The sequence below is a fragment of the Oncorhynchus mykiss genome, chromosome 8 (assembly GCF_057628025.1).
Source record: "Oncorhynchus mykiss isolate SJ-2025 chromosome 8, ASM5762802v1, whole genome shotgun sequence".
NCBI classification, from domain to species: domain Eukaryota; kingdom Metazoa; phylum Chordata; class Actinopteri; order Salmoniformes; family Salmonidae; genus Oncorhynchus; species Oncorhynchus mykiss.
Window position 1 is genome coordinate 35561475 of NC_143029.1, and position 19904 is coordinate 35581378.

Here is a 19904-nt window from a genome sequence, read left to right on the forward strand (position 1 = left end):
CATTTGCTCACATCGTATATAGACTTGTTTATACTGTATTATTGACTGTATGTTTGTTTTACTCTTTACTGGTCAACCTCGAATACCCTACAAGTTTGCATTTCCTGCTGTACAGGAACATTCTCAGCAACAAACGAGGGATCAAATTGAGATCCCACATCTGTATAATCTTCAAAAACGGTTCTATGTAGCACCAAAAAGGTTGCTATGGTTACAAACCAAAGAAACCCTATCTGGTACTATACTAGAACCATTATTTTTGAGTGTGTTGCTGTCTGACAGTGATGGATAGCCGCTGATGAGTGACACGATGTGCTGTCGAAACCAACAGGGAGCATATGAATAGTGTTATCTATCTATCGATCAGTTATGTAGGAATCTGGCAGCCCTGAAGGACAGAAGCATACTGTATAGGTTATATAAAGTCATGTGACGTGTAATCCTTTATGATAGCCTGAAAGGCATATGTATAAGCAGCGTAGTGTCATTACTATATGTAAAAAAAAAAATATTTAAAAAATTGTGACAATTAATATATCTTATAAATATGTCTCTACTTCAACCGTTATTATAACAATAGTGAAATTGTAACCACAGCTCAGTTGATATTAATAACACATCCATCTCCGTTTCCCTTGGTAATCAGAAGCCAGACTGTAACATTATAATGTTCTATGTCTAGACATATTTGTTAGACAAAAGCACTGTGATGTTTGGGGAGCAGAGTTTGAGTCTCATGAGGGAAACAGATTGGTATGTGTTTCTTTGAGCAACTGTGTTCTTTGAACCCTTCTCCAAACCGAGGCTAGGGTACAGTTAAGCCACTGGAAAACAAATATGTCATTGGGTGTTTGTTGCTACCAGAGCAAACACTGGGAATATTTCACTCCAAAAGCAAGCTTTTGCTCTTCACGCATTGCTGAAGTTTGGGTTTAACACAATTTAGTTTTGTCACTTTTTCTCTTTCTTTTGGTTTCAATGAATATTAAAATACATTTAAACTGAATTTATCGTTTTACTCATAGATCCAAATTGTTATTTATTTAACGTGGTCATTGGCATACATAAAGCTGCTTCCTGACCCTTGTGACTGGAGCAGGTTGTGTGTTTATATGAAGTCTCAGCTACAATACCTGTCTATGGGGGGGGGGGGGGGGTAAAGACAGACTAGCATATGGCTGCTGGACAGCTTCTAAATAAATATAAGTATGTTTATAATCGATTTAAATCAAATGGGTAGTGGTGGTGGCAGGTCGGTATAAGCAGTTCGTAGCTTGTTGTAGTAGTCCATTGTTTACTACGGTGTTCCATCATGTAGTAGCTTGATAATGCACAACAAGTGAGAGGACTTTGGGAAATGTTTGCATTCATTCCATACCAGTCATACATATAATCTATTGATAGCTAAATAGACCTCTAGTAATTCAAATAATTTGGTTTTGTTGCATTGACCTTGCTTGCTTTGTGGTTGGTCGGTCCGTGCTCCAGTCTATTTCAATTGTAGAGAGAGCGAGAGAGAGAGAGAGAGAGAGAGAGATAGAGAGAGATGTAGAGAGCGAATGAGAGAGAAATGGAGAGAGAGAGATGGGCGGGGGTGAGAGAAAGCAACATGGGTAGATGGAGAAGGGCTATTGTTTTCTACCCCAAAAACCTGTACAGAAACAAGATTTTCGACCCTCAGATCAACGCTGACTTTTCATATTACATTAATATACAGGATGTCCTTTCAGGAGTGGTTTTCTGTGACAAGTGTATGACCTTTGAAAGTCACATGTCTACAAAACATAGAAAGAATAACAGGAATTAAATTGGCGAGACGAGAAAGAGAGGGAGAAAAAGAAAGAAAGAGAGAGAGAGAGAGAGAGAGAGAGAGAGAGATAGAGACAGAGACAAAGAGAGTGACTTGTCCCTGGGAGTTTCTGTAGCATTCCCCAGCATGGGCTCAGCTCACAACTGTCAGGTATAATCGTATTGTGTTCAGTTCAGTTCTTGATATTTTCTCTACAATTGTTTTTACTGGAAAGATGACTACTGTAGAATACAGTTATGCGATGGTTAGTTACGTATCTCAAGTGCAAGCTAATTTTGGGAATACATTCTCAAAACGGCATATACTTCCCTGAACAGAAGAGATGGTTAGGAATCCATGAATTGTTTTTGCATCTCATGACTTGTGAAAACATGGTTGACTGGATTCTAAACTGTGATACAAAGAGCATGATAAATAGCACATAAGAAATCCATTAGTATACACTTCCTTTATCCAAACAGGTTTTTATGGTAAAGATACCGAAACACATTCCCCAAATATTGTTCTGCTCTAGCCCCATTGGGTTTCTTTCTCTTGTTCTATAGAAATTATATTATCTTGTTGATGAATGAGCGTTTTTTTTTTTTGTGTGGATTAGAATATTGTATTTTAAACAGCTTTATCCATGTATGGGCTTGTGATCTTTACTCGGCTGTCCAAACAAATGCAAAGCTTCATTATCCTGATTTATTGTCTATAGGACTCAGGACAAAACACGTTCAGGAGAGATTGTGACTTATTATCTGAGGTGATTATGAGAATTGATCAGACTAGTGAGTGGCTGAAAGAAACAGTCAATCTTGATTTACGCCCAAAGTGGTATACAACCTTTTTTATCAGTATTTTGTTGATGGGTTTTAGAAGTCCTGTGTTCAGAAACTTAATTGATTGATTGTAAAAGTAGAGGCTTAACCTCTGAATTGATTTATTGGATGCTAAATCAGATTTGTTGAGTTATGTTATAAGGCTCCCTTGCAAAAGAGACCTTGGTCTCAATTGGGCTTTCTTCTAAAATAAAGGTAAAAAAGTTTAACCTCTTAAGCATTTACGGGATCGGTGTCCATATACCGGGATGGTTGTTGCTAACGTGCGCTAATGTGACTAGAATGACGTTGTAAGCAACAGCAAACTTTCCAGGACATAGACATGTCTTATATGGGCAGAACACTTAAATTCTTGTTAATCGAACTGCACTGTCCAATTTATAGTAGCTATTACAGTGATAAACTACCCTGCTATTGTTTGAGGAGAGTGCACAACAACAAAAATATTTTATCACGGCATCTGGTTTGAAACATTCACCTCTGAATGTAAGTAATGTACTTACATTCAGTAAGCTTGCTCTGATTTGTCATCCTGAGGGTCCCAGAGATAAAATGTAGCATAGGTTTGTTTGCTAAAATCCATTTTTATATTCAAATGTAGGAACTGGGTTCAACTGTACAGTTTGAACCCCTGCTGTCTCTAAAATAATTCAAACAATAGCTTCACTCATTTGAACCAAATGGAAAGGGTTGGATGCAGAAGAAGACAACAAATCAAATCAAATTATATTGATTACGTTCGCATACTGTATTTTGCTGATGTCATCTTCGGTGTACTGAAGTGCTTATGTTCCTAACACTAGTCTTAAAGCCATGATGTTGTGAGACAGAAATTTGCCCAGTGAACTTTTTACCCTTTGTTCTCTTTTAAAAAGTGACCCAGTCCCTTAGTTCTTTCCACTATGATGGCCCTTCTGGCAGGCAGACACCTGATGGAGCTGTGGTCTGTTTGGTTCACACTTCCCAGCCTGTGGGCATAAACTCCACTGATTGGTTCACACTCTTCAGACTGAGCACTGATATGCTGACCCTCCCAAGCCTGCAGGACTAAACTCTTAACTCTAGGGATCATTAAATGTGTCTGGGGGTCTGCATAGAGAGTCTTAATAAGTCATTGACGTAAACCGCCATGGCAGCTCTAATAGACTTTGCTGCCGGAGAGATCAGCAAGTTGCTCTATCTCATATTCATATTGTCAGATCACTGCATCGCTTTATTTGAGTTAACATTAGCCTCTGTCTTGACTATCGCTATTATAAATCCTCCCCTTTTTTGTTGTGCTTCAGTAGACTGAATTTCAACAGATACGGCTGTATGAACCGCTTCCTGTTTTGGTCTCAGCGAGAAGAGTGTAATACTGTCTTTAGAGAGTCTCCTTTTGAGTGCTTTTAAAAAAAACTATTAGTGTGTTTACTTTGACCTGTGAGGAATTTCTTTTTGTTGGCTCTCTGTCTCTTCTGTAAAAAATGTAATATGTCAAGCAGCCCACTTCAGGACACAATACAGAACACACAGTAGGTTTCTGTCCTGACAATAACACAGTTGGCCATGTGGCTGGCGATCAAATCAAACAGCTTTCTTGACAAAATACCTGAGAAAGATTGACAGACTTCTGTAAAAAAAGAACTCACAACCCTGACTCCTCATCTAACTGTGGTAAATAGAGGGCTGCTGGAGGCAAGTCTTCTGGTTGATGCCTTGCAGACATTTTGTGGAATAATACTCAACATGACATATTTGCATTTTGGTAACCCAAAATAAATAGCAAATATTGTGCAGTATGTGACCTTCTTATTTATCTTGATCCAGTATCTCGGATACATATGGATTGGTTCCCTTACTCCCTCGATGCCACAGGTAAAGCTGAACAAAAATGGAAAATGCAAGAACAAAGATGAATTAGTCCTAAATATTGTTTTTTTGTTTACAGGGAAGGCGTATCCCCCAGAGTTCTACTACGACACGTACAGTCCTCTGTGGCAGAACCGACCTACAGTCTACGGCTTCAAACTGCAGTGGACCCAGATGAATCCCAACACTGTGGACCGCATTGTGGCCTACCGCCTCGGCATACGACAGGTAGGTGTATGGGTGCGTGTGCATCCTAACTCTAACCCTGGACGTAGAAAGGCCTTACATATGACAGAAAAGGAACATGATAGAGGGAATATCAGAATAACCAGTCAGGGTCATAGACTCTCTGTAGGTACTCCCAGCCCATATTCTATGCATTGCTTGCTTGTTATTGTTCTCCTTGGACAGCTTCATCGGCCCAGTGGAGAGAGAGCACCATGTGGAGAAAGGAGTGGCAGCCATTGGTCCTGTTTACCTGCAGATGAAGGCTTCAGATGACAGGCAGTCAGCATTGATTCATGGTTGTCAATCTCTCTCTCCTTCCCACTACCACTGATCCCTCCTCTCTCTTGTTTTCTGATCACAATTTCTTATTTTCTAAGTTGTTTAAATTTTTTATATGCATATATATCTTTTTTATTTATTTAACTAGGCAAGTCAATTAAGAACACATTGTTATTTACAATGACGGCCTACCCTGGCCAAACAGGGACGACGCTGGGCCAATTGTGCGCCGCCCAATGGAACTCCCAATCACGGCCGGGTGTGATACAGCCTGAAATCGAACCAGGGTGTCTGTAGTGACACCTCAAGCACTGAGATGCAGTGCCTTAGACCGTTGCAATACCGCTGCAATTCTCTCTCTCTCTCTCTCTCTCTCTCTCTCTCTCTCTATCTATCCATCTATCCATCTATCTATCTCTCTCTCTCTCTCTCTCTCTCACACAGTCTCTCACAGTCTCGCACAGTCTCCTCTCTCTCTCTCACAGTCTCTCACAGTCTCTCACAGTCTCTCACAGTATCTCACAGTATCTCACAGTTTCTCTCTTACAGTCTCTCACAGTCTCTCAGTCTCACACAGTCTCCCCTCTCTCTCTCTCTCCCTCTCTCTCTCTCTCTCTTTCTCTCTCTCTCTCTCTCTCTCTTTCTCACAGTCTCACACATTCTCTCACAGTCTCACACATCATAGTGAAAGACAATAGTCCCCCTTTTTCAACAGCATCTGTTGCGTCACCCAATTTTATCACATTAACACGTTGGTAGCGTCGTTAAACTGAGGCTTGATGCCACTTTATGTGGTCTCTTTCGTTGTACCCATAACCCCCTACTGGGACAAAGTGGCACCCTCCCTTTGGTCACAGCAGGCATTGACTTTCACAACCTACAGAAACATAATGTAGAAATGTACGCTACTGTAAGTCTCTGCATGATCCTGTCTGTCTGTTGACGCTCTGAGAATGTTGATTATGGCAGTCTTGATTACATTAACCACAACGATTACAGGGAAATATGCTATAGTATTTGTTAGCTTTTATTGGTTAAGTGGAAGCTCTTATTCAGAGCCACTGCATTACAGGCGACAGTTAAGCCTTCTGAACTGACGTCCTCACATTGAGTGAGTCTAATACCGAGTCTAATAGCTATAGGTATACTCCAATAAATAGTATAATTCCATTTTGTTTCCTACTACACCCCGTCCGGAATTTACGCTTGAAAAACACATTAAAACCGGGCTTGTTTCTGTACCTCAAGGATTTTTCTGTCAACAATTTCAGTCGGCTTGTTTGTTAATGAATTTGGTTGCATTCATGTGATTCGTTCATTCGCCGTGGGAGCCAATGGTACGCCGGCTTCCTGCTTGTCAGGCAGGCTGGTTTTCGAGAGCTTGCCAGGAAGACACATTTACTCTCCCTTCGCTGGAATTCAACTGGTCCTCTTCACAATTTCACAGATTAGTTCTGCGCTGGTGCTAAAATGGGCCGACAGTAATTCCGCAATCACATTAACATTATAATCTATTTAGCTGTTTGGAGAGAAAAAGAAAAGGCAAGGAAATAGTCCCGCCTGTTTGCTCTCTCTTGCATTTTGTTTTTTATTTCCTACCTGGCATGCAGAAAATCGTTGTTTGCGAGAATTCATTTTCTTTTACACTTTTTTTCCTCCCAAGGTAGTGGAGTGCATCTCAACTAGGCTGTGTATCCCAGGCCTCCCTACCTGCTGTTGTCTTAGATACAGGAGGTATTATGCTTTCGGGAGTTAAGAGGGGGCCCATCGGTAACATTTACCTTGAAGGTGAGCCTCTCCTTCATGTTTCATCTGCCAAGAAATGATTGAATCTTGACCCTTTTTCTTTTCCACTTTTCTTCCTTCGCAATGAGCATTCTGTTTTCATCGCTCTTTGCGATTGAGATGGCGATGGAACATGAATGAGTAAGGAGGAGAGGGGGAACGAGAGGGAGAGGGAGAGTGAGAGGGAGGAAGGAGGAGGAGTTTTTCCTTCCTTCATAAATAAATAAATGTTTAGATACCCCCGGTAGGACGCTGAGCGGAGTGAGCTGAGACAGTGGTGCAGTAATGAAAGCGTTGGCACATGGACCACTCCTCAGCTCTATCTGCTATTTATAGCCATGAGCAGAGCAGCTAACACTACGCCTGTTCTGTTATGTTCCCCCTCCATTCCCACATAATCATTATCATTTCCCCTTCGCCGCTGCCTTTGAATTAATACTGAGGGCTAGTGTGTTTTATGCCTCTATAATGGATGGCTCTCTGTTATTGTCTGGGGCCTGGTGTGAAAGACAGACAGACCGACAGACAGGCGGACGGGTAGAACAGGCCGGTTGGGCCGAGGAAAGAGAGTGTGAGGCCCTAGTTGAAAGGAAAGAGCGTATAGGAGCGAGGAGAAGCACAGAGCAGGATCACGGCCCACCTTGGCAGTCATGGCTGCTGTCTGTCTGTGGGCTTCACTTCTGAACACTCTACTTCCATGTCAGCCCACTGCAAAGACAAGGCAGCCTTTCTATGTCAACTCTCTATGTCTCTCGCCTTCTTTTTCTCTCTCTTGTTCCAGCCTTCTTCCCTCCTGAAGCATCCTCACGCTGCAATGACAGCCTTATCCTTTTTACTCTCTCTTTCTCTCTCTCTTTCCCTCCTTCTCTCATGCGTTGCAATGAAGAAATGACAGCCTCTTCCTTCTTCCTCTTCTCTTTCTGTCTCTCTCTCGCGCCTCCTCCTCCTCAGTCAATTGATCTGTCAGTCAGTGTTGGATCAGTGAGCGGGGCGAGGAGCAGCACAGATCAATAGCAGCAGACTAATTACATGCAGCCAATCAATCTCTCTCTCTGTGTCTCCCCCTCCCCCTCTCTTTCTGTCTCTCTCTCTCTCTCTCTCTCTCCCTCCTCCTCTATCTCTCTCTCCCTCTTCTCTCTCGTTCTCTCTCTCCTAATGTTGAACGCCACTTTGATTAGTCCTGCGTTTCACTCTGCACCCGTCTCTTTGATCAACTTCTCTGGTTCTTAAAGGTACCATAGAAATCCCACAAACTGTTGCTGCAATCTAGTGAATGTAGATGTGATATGGCACTCTGCCTCTGTCTGACTCCCTGTGAAGAAACACTAGGAGTGAAAGGTAATGAGTTACACGCAGAAAATGATAATTGCATCAAGTCAAACAAACAATAATGGGAGAATAAAACAGAAGTACCAAACCTAAAGAAGTTAAACAGAGACGCACTGTTGCAAATCACATTAAAATAGTAAAAGGCTTCTGTAATGAGCAATTATAGATTTAATTAACTATTTAAAAGACAATTCTGTTCCCTGATGGTGGAAAGATGGAGTCATCAGCTTCCATTTGTTCAGTCAGAGTTTGAGGCAAAGTGGTTCTGGAGCCAAGATTGGCATTTAAGGCCTCCATCTGCCCCTAACAGCATTGTACACACTTCATCATTCACGCACACGCACATGCATGGATACTCGCATGCACTCATATTGTATGCACACACACACACACACAGACACACACACACTTCATCAAACTCATCTCCAAACCCTTCCAATTCATGCAAATTAGCAGAGGGGCCTTTTGGACTCTGTGGTATAGCGGAAATGAAAGGGCGAACTGTTACAGCCTGTCTACAATTATAAATAACAGACAAAACCAGAGCTATTTACCTGTGAACCTAACTCTTAGTTGGTAATTACACAGCAGACACACACTGGTTAATTACTTAATTGGCACTGGCCTACCAAACACACACCCACAAATGCACGCACACACACACACACACACACACACTGCGCATCCTTAGAAACTCATCCATCGCTTCTCTCTCTCCCTCTAGTCTCACTCTCCCTTCCTCTCTATCCTGGCAACACACATTCACAATGGCATATGGTGACTATTTGTGATGCAGGAGCTGTTACCATTCTCTTTTCCAGGTCTCTGCTATCCTAACTGATCCTCTAGAAGAAAATACATCCCTCTTTCCCTTATTCTCTCTCATGCTCAAGCCCTTTCATGGTTCCCAATGAATGTGCAATGCATCACTTGCCTCTTTGAATTCCACACTGGTTCAAAGCCACGTTGCAATTGTATCACCAGGCATGAATAGCAGGAGCCGTGTGAGGATGACTTAAATTAGATCATCACCTGAAAGAGCAACGTCTAAAGATGTGATGGGAAAATTCTGTTTACGGTTAGTCTCTTTTAAGGCAGGGGCACGGTCTGTGTGATGCGATGCATAGAGAAGCATATGGACCATGGTTAGAGGGAAACTTCAAAGATGACCATGTTTGATAAGAGGCTGTTGGTAAGGATGAGTTTGAAAAGGCAAGAAGTCTTGAGAATGCATCACTACTGGTCATGCCCCCTTCCCCTGTAGAGATTTGTAGACTACATTCATGACACGTGACTCATTCCAATTCATTCTGTTTCAACCTGTGCTCACTTTTCTTCTCTGTGTATGAAGGCAACGCTGGTTTGAATCACCGGAATGTGGGAGTCTCATAGTGTTCTTTACACTGTGTGTGTGTGTGTGTGTTAAGTATGTTCATTCTAACTCTGTTGTCATGTGTCCTCCCGTCCAGACGGGGCTCCAGAGGTGGTGGGAGCAGGAGATCCCCGTGGATGGAACCATCACCAAGGGAGAGCTGAACACACACAACCTGACAGAGCTCATCAAGCCTGCGGCCTACGAGGTGCGCCTCACCCCCATCACACGCTTCGGAGAGGGGGACTCCACCATCAGGATCATCACCTACAGTGGTGAGTAGACCATTGGAATGGTCTCTGTATGTTTAGGGTTACAAATTCCTGTAATTTCCCCAAAATCCCAAGGATTTACAGATATCATGGTTGGAGAATTCTGGAAATCCTGCTAATTTCTTCTGATTCCAGGAATATTCTTAGACATTTTGGGAAAGATACTAGAATTGTATCTATTTGATTGGGAATGTAACAACCCCAAGCAGGTGTATATTGTATCAAAATGAGGAAAACTGTTCAATGTGAAGTGTGGATGAAGTCAGTGGTCTCCTACTCTGGGACTGAATTACAGCTACAAGGTAACATCCTTCATTAGGTATGTGTGTCATCCTGTGATGATGTAGTCATGACAACTAGACCTCTAAACACAGCGGGGTTGAGGTTGTTAACAACAGGAAGACGAGGCAGGTTGCTAACAAACAGAAAGGTCAGTTGTCAGGGAAGATAGTCAATGATTATGATATTGACTAGATCATCCAGTGCCCTAATAGATAATAAAGTGCATACATATTGATCTGACAAAATCAATTAGATTGTTGACAGCGATTGAAGCTATCTATGCTAGCTTGGCTATCTATGCTAGCTAACGCATAATAAAATGTTGACAAAAAAAAAAGCTACAGGGAGCTAGCTTGGCTATCTATGCTAGTTAACGCAAAATAAAATGTTGACAAAAAAAAAAAGCTACAGGAGCTAGATTGGCTAGCATGCCAACCCTGAGAGCCAAAAACACATACAGTGCCTTTGGAAAGTATTCACTCAAGTCTTTGCACACCTGGATTGTACAATATTTATTTATTTTTGAAATTCTTCAAGCTCTGTCAAGTTGGTTGTTGATTATTGCTAGAAAGCCATTTTCAAGTCTTGCCCTAGATTTTCAAGACATTTTAAGTCAAAACTGTAAGTAGATCACTCAGGATCATTCAAAGTCATTGTAGACTGCAGTGTAGATATGGCCTTGTGTTTTAGGTTATTGTTCTGCTGAAAGGGGAATTTTTCTCCCAGTGTTTGTTGGAATGGAGACTGAACCAGATATAACACTTTGTATTCAGGACTAAAAGTTCATTTCTTTGACACATTCTTTGCAGTTTTACCTTGTTGCAAACAGGTTGCATGTTATGGAATATTTTTACTTTGCACATGCCTTCTCCTTTTCACTCTGTCATTGAGGTTAGTATTGTGGAGTAGCTACAATATTGTTGAACAATCCTCAGTTTTCTCATCACAACTATTAAACTCTGTAAGTGTTTTAAAATCACTATTGGTCTCATGGTGAAATCTCTGAACAGTTTCTTTCTTTTCCGGCAGCTGAGGAAGGACACCTGTATCTTTGTAGTGACTGGGTGTATTGATACACCATCTGAAGCCTAATTAATAACTTCACCATGCTCAAAGGGATATTCAGCATCTGCATTTTTTATTTGTACATATCTACACTATTTATACAAAAGTATGTGGACACCCTTTCAAACTAGTGAATTTAGCTATTTCAGCCACACCTGTTGCTGATAGGTGTATACAATCGAGCACACAGCCATGCAATCTCCATAGACAAACATTGACAGTAGAATGGCCTTACTGCAGTGACTTTCCACGTGGCACCGTTATAGGATGCCACCTTTCCAACAAGTCAGTTCGTCAAATTTCTGCCCTGCTAGAGCTGTCCACGGTCAACTGAATGTGCTGTTATTGTTTTTATTTTTATTTAACCTTTATTTAACTAGGCAAGTAAGTTAAGAACAAATTATTATTTACTATGAGGGCCTACCAAAAGGCAAAAGGCCTAAAATTAAATTAAATACAAAAATAGGACAAAACACAGATCACGACAAGAGAGACAACACTACTTAAAAAGTAGACAACAACATGGTAGCAACACAGCATGGCAGCAGCACAAAACATGGTACAAACATTATTGGGCACAGACAACATCACAAAGGACAAGAAGGTAGAGACAACATTACATCACTCAAAGCAGCCACAACTGTCAGTAAGAGTGTCCATGAATGAGTCTTTGAATGGGGAGATTGAGGTAAAACGGTCTAGTTGAGTGTTTGTTGCAGCTCGTTCTAGCTGCAGTGAAGTGAAAAGACGAGCGACCAAGGGATGCTTTGGGGACCTTTAACAGAATGTGACTGGCAGAACGGGTGTTGTATGTGGAGGATGAGGGCTGCAGTAGATATCTCAGATAGGGAGGAGTGAGGCCTAAGAGGGTTTTATAAATAAGCATCAATCAGTGGGTCTTGTGGCGGGTATATAGAGATGACCCGTTTACAGAAGAGTATAGATTGCAGTGATGTGTCCTATAAGGAGCATTGGTGGCAAATCTGATGGCCGAATGGTAAAGAACATCTAGCTGCTCGAGAGCACCCTTACTTGGTGATCTATACATTTAGTCTCTGTAACCTAGCATGGGTAGGATGGTCATCTAAATCAGGGTTAGTTTGGTAACTGGGGTGAAAGAGGAGCGATTAAGATAGAGGAAACCAAGTCTAGATTGAACTTTAGCCTACAGCTTTGATGTGTGCTGAGAGAAGGATAGTGTACCATCTAGCCATACTCCCAAGTACTTGTATAAGGTGACTACCTCAAGCTCTAAACCCTCAGAGGTAGTAATAACACCTGCGGGAAGAGGGGCATTCTTCCTACCAAACCACATGACCTTTGTTTTGGAGGTGTTCAGAACAAGGTTAAGGGTAGAGAAAGCTTGTTGGACACTAAGAAAGCTTTGATGTAGAGCGTTTAACACAAAATCCGGGGAGGGGCCAGCTGAGTATAAGACTGTATCATCTGCATATAAATGGGTGTGAGAGCATCCTACTGCCTGAGCTGTTGTTGATGTAAATTGTAAAGAGCGTGGGGCCTAGGATCATGCCTTGGGGTACACCCTTGGTGACAGGCAGTGGCTGAGACAGCAGATGTTCTGACATTATACAGTGCACTCTTTGGGAGAGGTAGTTAGCAAACCAGGCCAAAGACCTCTCAGTGACACCAATACTCCTTAGCCAGTCCACAAGAATGGAACGGTCTACCGTATCAAAAGCTTTGGCCAAGTCAATAAAAATAGCAGCACAACATTGCATAGAATCTAGGAGAATGGTGACATTTTGAGGACCTTTAAGGTTGCAGTGACACATCCATAACCTGAGCGGAAACCAGATTGCATTTGATAGACAGGGCACAATAGAAATAGGCCTATAACAGTTAGGATCAGCTTGATCTCCACCTTTAAATAAAGGACGAATGCTGGCTGCCTTCGAATAAATTGGAACCTCCCCAGAGAGAAGAGACAGGCTTGGCGATTATAGGGGCAGCGGAAAGTGAAGTGGAAATGTCTAGGCACAACAACGGCAAGCTCACAGAACGGGACAGCTGAGTGCTAAAGCGCGCAGCGCGTAAAAATTATCTGTCCTCGGTTGCAACACTCACTACCGAGTTTCAAACTGCCTCTGGAAGCAACGTCAGCACAATAACTGTTCTTCGGGAGCTTCATGAAATTGGTTTCATGGCTGAGCAGCCGCACATAAGCTTAAGATCACCATGCGCAATGCCAAGCATCTGCTGGAGTGGTGTAAAGCACTCTGCCATTGGACTCGAGCAGTGTAAACGTGTGCTGTGTGCTCGCAGATCAACGGACGAATCTGGGTTTGGCGGATGCCAGGAGAACGCTACCTGCCTGAATGCAAAGTGCCAAGTGTAAAGTTTTGTGGAGGAGGAATAAAGGTCTGGTGCTGTTTTTCATGGTTCGGGCAAGGCCTGTTAGTTCCAGTGATAGGAAATCTTAATGCTACAGCATACAATGACATTCTAGACAATTTTGTGCTTTGGGGAAGGCCCTTCCCTGTTTCAGCATGACAATGCCCCCGTGCACAAATCGAGGTCCATACAGAAATGATTTGTCGAGATTGGTGTGGATTAACTTGACTAACCTGCACAGAGCCCTGACCTCAACCCCATCAATCAGCTTTGGGATGAATTGGAATGCTGACTGCGAGCCAGGCATAATCGCCCAACATCGCTGCCCGACCTCACTAATGCTCTTGTTGCTGAATGGAAGCAAGTCCCTGCAGCAGTGTTCCAACATCTAGTGGAAAGCCTTCCCAGAAGAGTGGAGGTTGTTATAGCAGCAAAGGGGGGACCAACTCCACATTAATGCCCATGATTTTGGAATGAGATGTTCGACTAGCAGGTGTCCACATACTTTTGGTCATGTGGCGTATTATTCGGTGCCCTTCTTTATGAAGCATTGAAAAACCACCCTGGTCTTTGTGGTTGAATATGTGCTTGAAATTCACTACTCGATTGAGGCATTTTACAGATAATTATATGTGTGGGGTAGAGAGATGGGGTAGTCAATAAAAAAATCATGTTAACCACATTTGTACTCTTGCACTTACAGGCTTGCCATAACAAAGGGATAAACATTTCTAAAAACATAATTCCACTTTGACATTATGGGGTTTTGTGTGTAGATCAGTGACAGATCATCTTAATTTAGTCCATTTTAAAGTCAGGCTATATCACAACAAAAAGTGGGGAAAGTTAAGATGTGTAAATACTTTCTGATGTCTGTTAGCAAATCTAGTTAAGCTTTAAGATCTGTGATTGAGAAGCACTCTGACACTGACTGTGCTGCTAGGTTGTCACACACCGTCTGCCTGCCTGCCTGCGATGCTGTGTTCTTCAACCTGAAATTATCTGCTGCCTGACTGCTATAGTTTTGAATTATTCAATTTTACTGCAGCTCATCAGAGCTGTGAAAGGCTACTGCTGCAGCGCTGAGCGGCTCCAAGCCCCAGTGTGCTCGTACGTGTGTGTGTGTGCAGGTGGCTGTGAAAATGGCTAATTACTGTACCCTAGGCCTAGGAATGGGCCTAGGACTACACTACCTTCCACTACTACACAACCGCAGGATAGCAGAAAGGCTGTATGCTAGGGATTGGCTTCCCCAATCAAAAGCCCTGGATTAATACCAAGGTTGGCGCTAAAGTAAAGGACAGGACTACCGCACACAGGGCTATCGTAGACAACCCTGAAACTACAGTCGGGGACAGGAATAAGTACAACAAGGCCCTCTATGACCTCCTGCAGAGTCATCAGCAAAAGGACAATATAAGAAAAAGGTGGGATCATATTGCACAGGCTCCGCCGCCCGCTGCATGTGTTAGGGGCTACAGTCCATTACGGAAGACCCAACTGTGGTCTGCCAAACGATGCCTCTCTACCAGGTGAACTCAATTCATTTTATGCACTCTTTGACAACAACAACATCGTGCCGGGTGTGAGGGCCGACCCAGAGGATTGGGTGATCTCGCTCTCCGAGGCCAACGTGAGAAAGGTCTTCAATCAGGTCAACACCTGCAAGGCTACGGAGCCCAACGGTATTCCAGGTCGGGTTCTCAGAGCATGTGCAGAACAGCTGGCAGGCATGTTCATGGTAGTTTTCAACCTCTCCTTGTCCCAGTCTGTAATCCGTAATCCCCACTAGTTTTAAGATGACCACCATCATTCCTGTCCCCAAGAACTCTAAGGCTTCATGCCACAATGACTACCGCCCTGTAGCACTCACTTCTGTAATCATGAAGCGCTTTGAGATGCTGGTTCTGGCACACATCAACTCCACCATCCCAGACACCGTAGACCAATCCACATCAACGGGGCAGCAGTGGAGCAGGTCGAGAGCTTCAAGTTCCTCTGTGTCCAAATCACTAAAGACTTCAAATGGTCCAAAAGGGAGCAACCTCCCTGTCAGGATGTTTAAAAATCCTCTAAAAGTTTTACAGCTGTACCATTGAGAGCATTTTGATTGGGCTGCCTGGTATGGCAATAGTACTGCCCTCGATCATATGCTGCTGCAGAGGGTGGTGCGCACAGACCAGTACATCACTGGGGCCGAGCTCCATGCCCTCCAGGACATGTTTTTTAATTGTATTTATTCAACCTTTGTTTAACTAAGCAAGTCAGTTAAGAACAAATTCTTATTTACAATGATGACCAACTAAAAGGCAAAGGCCTCCTGATGGGGATGGGGGCTGGGATTAAAAATAAATCAAACAAACATACAGGACAAAACACACATCACAACAAGAGAGACAACACTAAACGGTGTACAAACATTATTGGGCACAGACAACAGCACAAAGGACAAGAAGGTAGAGACAACAATACATCACGCAAAGCAGCCACAACTGTCAGTAAGAGTGTCCGTGATTGAGTCTTCGAATTAATAAATTGAGATAAAACTGTCCAGTTTGAGTGTTTGTTACAGCTCGTTCCAGTCGCTAGCTACAGCGAACTGGAAAGGCAAGCGACCCAGGGATATATGTGCTTTGGGGACCTTTTACAGAATGTGACTGGCAGAACAGGTGTTGTACGTGGAGGATGAGGGCTACAGTAGATATCTCAGATAGGGGGGAGTGAGGCCTAAGAGGGTTTTATAAAAAAGCATCAACCAGTATTTATATCAGGCGGTGTGGTAGGAAAGCCCGGAAAAAGTTGAAACGCTCCAACCACCCAAGCCATAGAATATTCTCTCTGCTTCCACACGGCAAGCAATACCGGTGCAGTCCAACAGGCTCTTGAACAGCTTCTGTCCCCAAGCAATAAGACTGATAAATAGCTAACAAAATAGCTAACAAAATACCTACAGACTATCTGAGTTAACCTTGTAACCTTATTGACCTTTTATTTGTTATTTTTGCACTGCCTTTATGCACACTCACAGGGCCCTACACTCTCTCACACACACACACACACTCACTCTATCTGATCACTCACACATAATATGCACATACATTTATACTGACTCTACACACACTCACACCCAGTCACATACAAATTGCTGCTACTCTGCTTATCTTATTTCATGTTGCCTAGTCACCTTACCCCTGACAGGGTCAGTTCCAATACCATATTTACAATGTACAGGGGTACTGGAGTATATATACATACAGCATCTACCTCCATCACTCCAGTACCCCTGCACATTGTAAATATGGTATTGGAACTGACCCTGTATGCTTACTTACTTATTGTGTTCTTCATATTTCTTCTTATTTCTCATGTTTTGCTTGTAGTATTACATTGTTGTTGATTATTGCATTATATACTTGTGCATGTGATATTAAAACTTGAAACTTGAAACTGGCATATGAAATATTGTTGGAATTACCATGCTGCAATCATTATCACTCTCAAACTTTGTGATTATTCATATAACAAATAGAGGAACTGTTTAATGAAGTGAGTGGATTCCCCTAGGCAGATCATGTAATCAAAGCAGGGAATCTGATGAAAAGATATGTCATTATTACACTGTTATTATACCATCTGAGGTTAGCTAGTTGATAGGAAATAGAATTGTCCATATGTTTCATAGTGTTTTTGAGTTGCAGGAAAGTAAGATAATGACTATGGAGCAACATTAGACCAATTTCCTGTAGACCTAGATTGAGTTAGACCTAACTCATCGTTGTCTTCTGTGATGATGTCTATGACGATGGCCTAGTCCACAGATTTGGGTCTGACAGTAAGGCAGGATGAGCAATCGCTCCTATGAGGGCCAAATAACAGAGGATAGCAGGTTTGCTGTGTGTTTGTTGGTGAAAACTGCTTAGTGTCCCACGCTGGCTGGGGTATGAAGAATGGCAGTGTCATCACTCTCCCACACTCTCTTAGATTCTGCTGTTGTGACAAAGTCAGCAGCTGTTTGCTGATCCAAATTCAGTTTTGGCTTTCCAACAGCCCTTCCAAACCAATTGAATGTGTAGGTGACCACCGTACTGTCACACACATTGGCAGTATAGCAACGGCTCTCTATTGTAGGTTGCTTTTGTGCTGAGATATCATGTCTGCATCATGTTTCCCTTTGCATCAAACCTTCACTAAATCTGACTTTGAGTATATCTAGCACTCTGCTGTGTGTGACCTCTCTATCGCCCCTCTAGTCCAGGTCAGGGGGTCACTGGCAAGCCAGTTGTGTGATTATGTTCTCTTACTTCTCTCCTGTCTGTATCACTGTGTCCAGGGACAAGGTTGAGCCATCCCCTGCAGTTTACACTACTACTGTTAAACTCATCCACACAGAGGCTCAGGGTGAAGGGAGTCAAGTCACTCTCGCCAATTTGTTCTCTTCTCTCCTCTTCTATTTCTCCTCTCCTTCCCTCTCTCAATGCAGGACACAAGCTGGAGTTTGAAGAATAGTGATAGCCTGTGGATGCATCCACAGAGAGCTAGAAAGAGGGACATAAACAGAAAGACAGAGAACTCTTCAAATGAAGGACACACGGATGTGATCCCAAAGTTATTTTGTCCTTGAGATTCAAGCATTTTCTAGAATTCAGTGATTATTCTGATGGGTGGTTTTAAGCCATGAACACGTCGTCACACACTCTTTCTCAGAAAGAGATGGCTGCTCTCCAAAACCAGACCCTTTAAATGTGATTGATGTGAATTTTGGAGAGCAAGCGGTGGCCGGGATTGTGGATTGTCTGTTTATGAATGGTCGGGTTGCCTTTGAACGATCTGCTTTGTAATACAGTTGTGGACCAGCGGACAGGGCAGCCTGCCAAGATGATGTCTCTCTGTGTGTATGTGTGTTTGTGCATGCGTGTGTGTGCGCATCCTAGTATGTGCGTGTCCTAGCTGTGTGTGTGTGTGTGCGCCTGCGTGCATGTGTCCTGGCCAGCCCCTGAATGTGTGTGGCGGTCAATGAACTCATATCGTATCACAGTGAACATGGTGGATTTGAAATGAGATGCACTGGCAGACATCTAATAGACATTTCTCACTGGAGTATGTAAGGTTATTCAACAGAATTGTAAATTAAGTGAAACTATGTCCAGACTAGTATGTCAAGGTAGGCAGTGTGCAGTGACACACCACTGTGTTTATCTCTGTTGCATTTGGATGGAAAACACAGTCTGTGTCCCAAATGGTAACCTATTCCCTACATAGTAAACTACTATTCCAAACAGAAAAGTAATATATGGCAATATGCAGTATGTATATTACTTATGTCTTATATGGACATATATGGTGGAAACAATATATGCTTATATATCAAATCAAATCAAATCAAATCATATCAATACATGCTTATATATGCATCCACACATATAAGCACATATACTGAATGTCACATATATGTTGAAATATACAATAATTGGAATTCCAATTCATCCCAAAGGTGTTCGATGGGGTTGTCAAGTTCTTCCACACCGATTATTCCTCCGCCACCAAACATTTCACTTTTAGCACTATGCATTGGGTCAGGTAGAGTTCTCCTTGCATCCGGCAAACATAGATGTGTCTGTTGGACTGCCAGATGGTGAAGCGTGATTCATTACTCTAGAGAACGCGTTTCTACTGCTCCAGGGTCCAATGGCAGCGAGCTTTATACCACTCCAACCAATGCTTAACATTGGGCATGGTGATCTTATGCTTGTGTTCTGTTGCTCGGCCATGGAAACCCATTTCATGAAGCTCCCGATGAACAATTATTGTGCTGATGTTGCTTCCAAAAGCAATTAGTAACTCGTTAGTAAGTGTTGCAACTGAGAGCAGACGATTTTTATGTGCTATGTGTGTCAGCATTGGATGGTCCCGTTCTGTGAGCTTGTGTGGCCTACCACTTAGCGGCTAAGCCGTTGTTGCTCCGAAACGTTTCCACTTCACAATAACAACACTTACAATTTCCCGGGGCAGCTCTAGCAGTGCAGGAATTTGACGAACTGACTTGTTGGAAAGGTGTCATCTTATGATTGTGCCATGTTGAAAGTCATTGAGCTCTTCAGTAAGGCCATTCTACTGCCAATATTTGTCTATGGCGATTGCATGGCTGTGTGCTCAATTTTATACAACTGTCAGCAATGGGTGTGGCTGAAATTGATGAATCCATTAATTTGATGGGGTGTCCACATACTTTTGTATATATTGTGTATATGTGCATGTATGTATAATACTTAAATGCTCATATGTGTGACAGGTGTAGTATTAAAATGTGTATTACATATATCAATAGGTGTAGAACTTACAGTGAAATGCTTACTAACAAGCCCTTAACCAACAATGCAGTTTTAAGAGAAATACCTACAAAAAAAATAAATATAATTAAAGAGCAGCAGTAAAATAACAATAACGAGGCTATATAC

General features: G+C 42.5%; 1 protein-coding gene across 1 annotated transcript in view; it reads left to right on the forward strand.

Moving 5' to 3' along the window:
- LOC110529233 (MAM domain-containing glycosylphosphatidylinositol anchor protein 2) overlaps positions 1-19904 on the forward strand; it is a 355390-nt gene that overhangs the window by 266975 nt on the left and 68511 nt on the right. Inside the window, exons 11-12 of the mRNA XM_036985374.2 lie at positions 4565-4713; positions 9576-9753. Of these exons, the coding sequence (XP_036841269.2) occupies positions 4565-4713; positions 9576-9753 (327 nt within the window). The remainder of the gene's footprint in view (positions 1-4564; positions 4714-9575; positions 9754-19904) is intronic.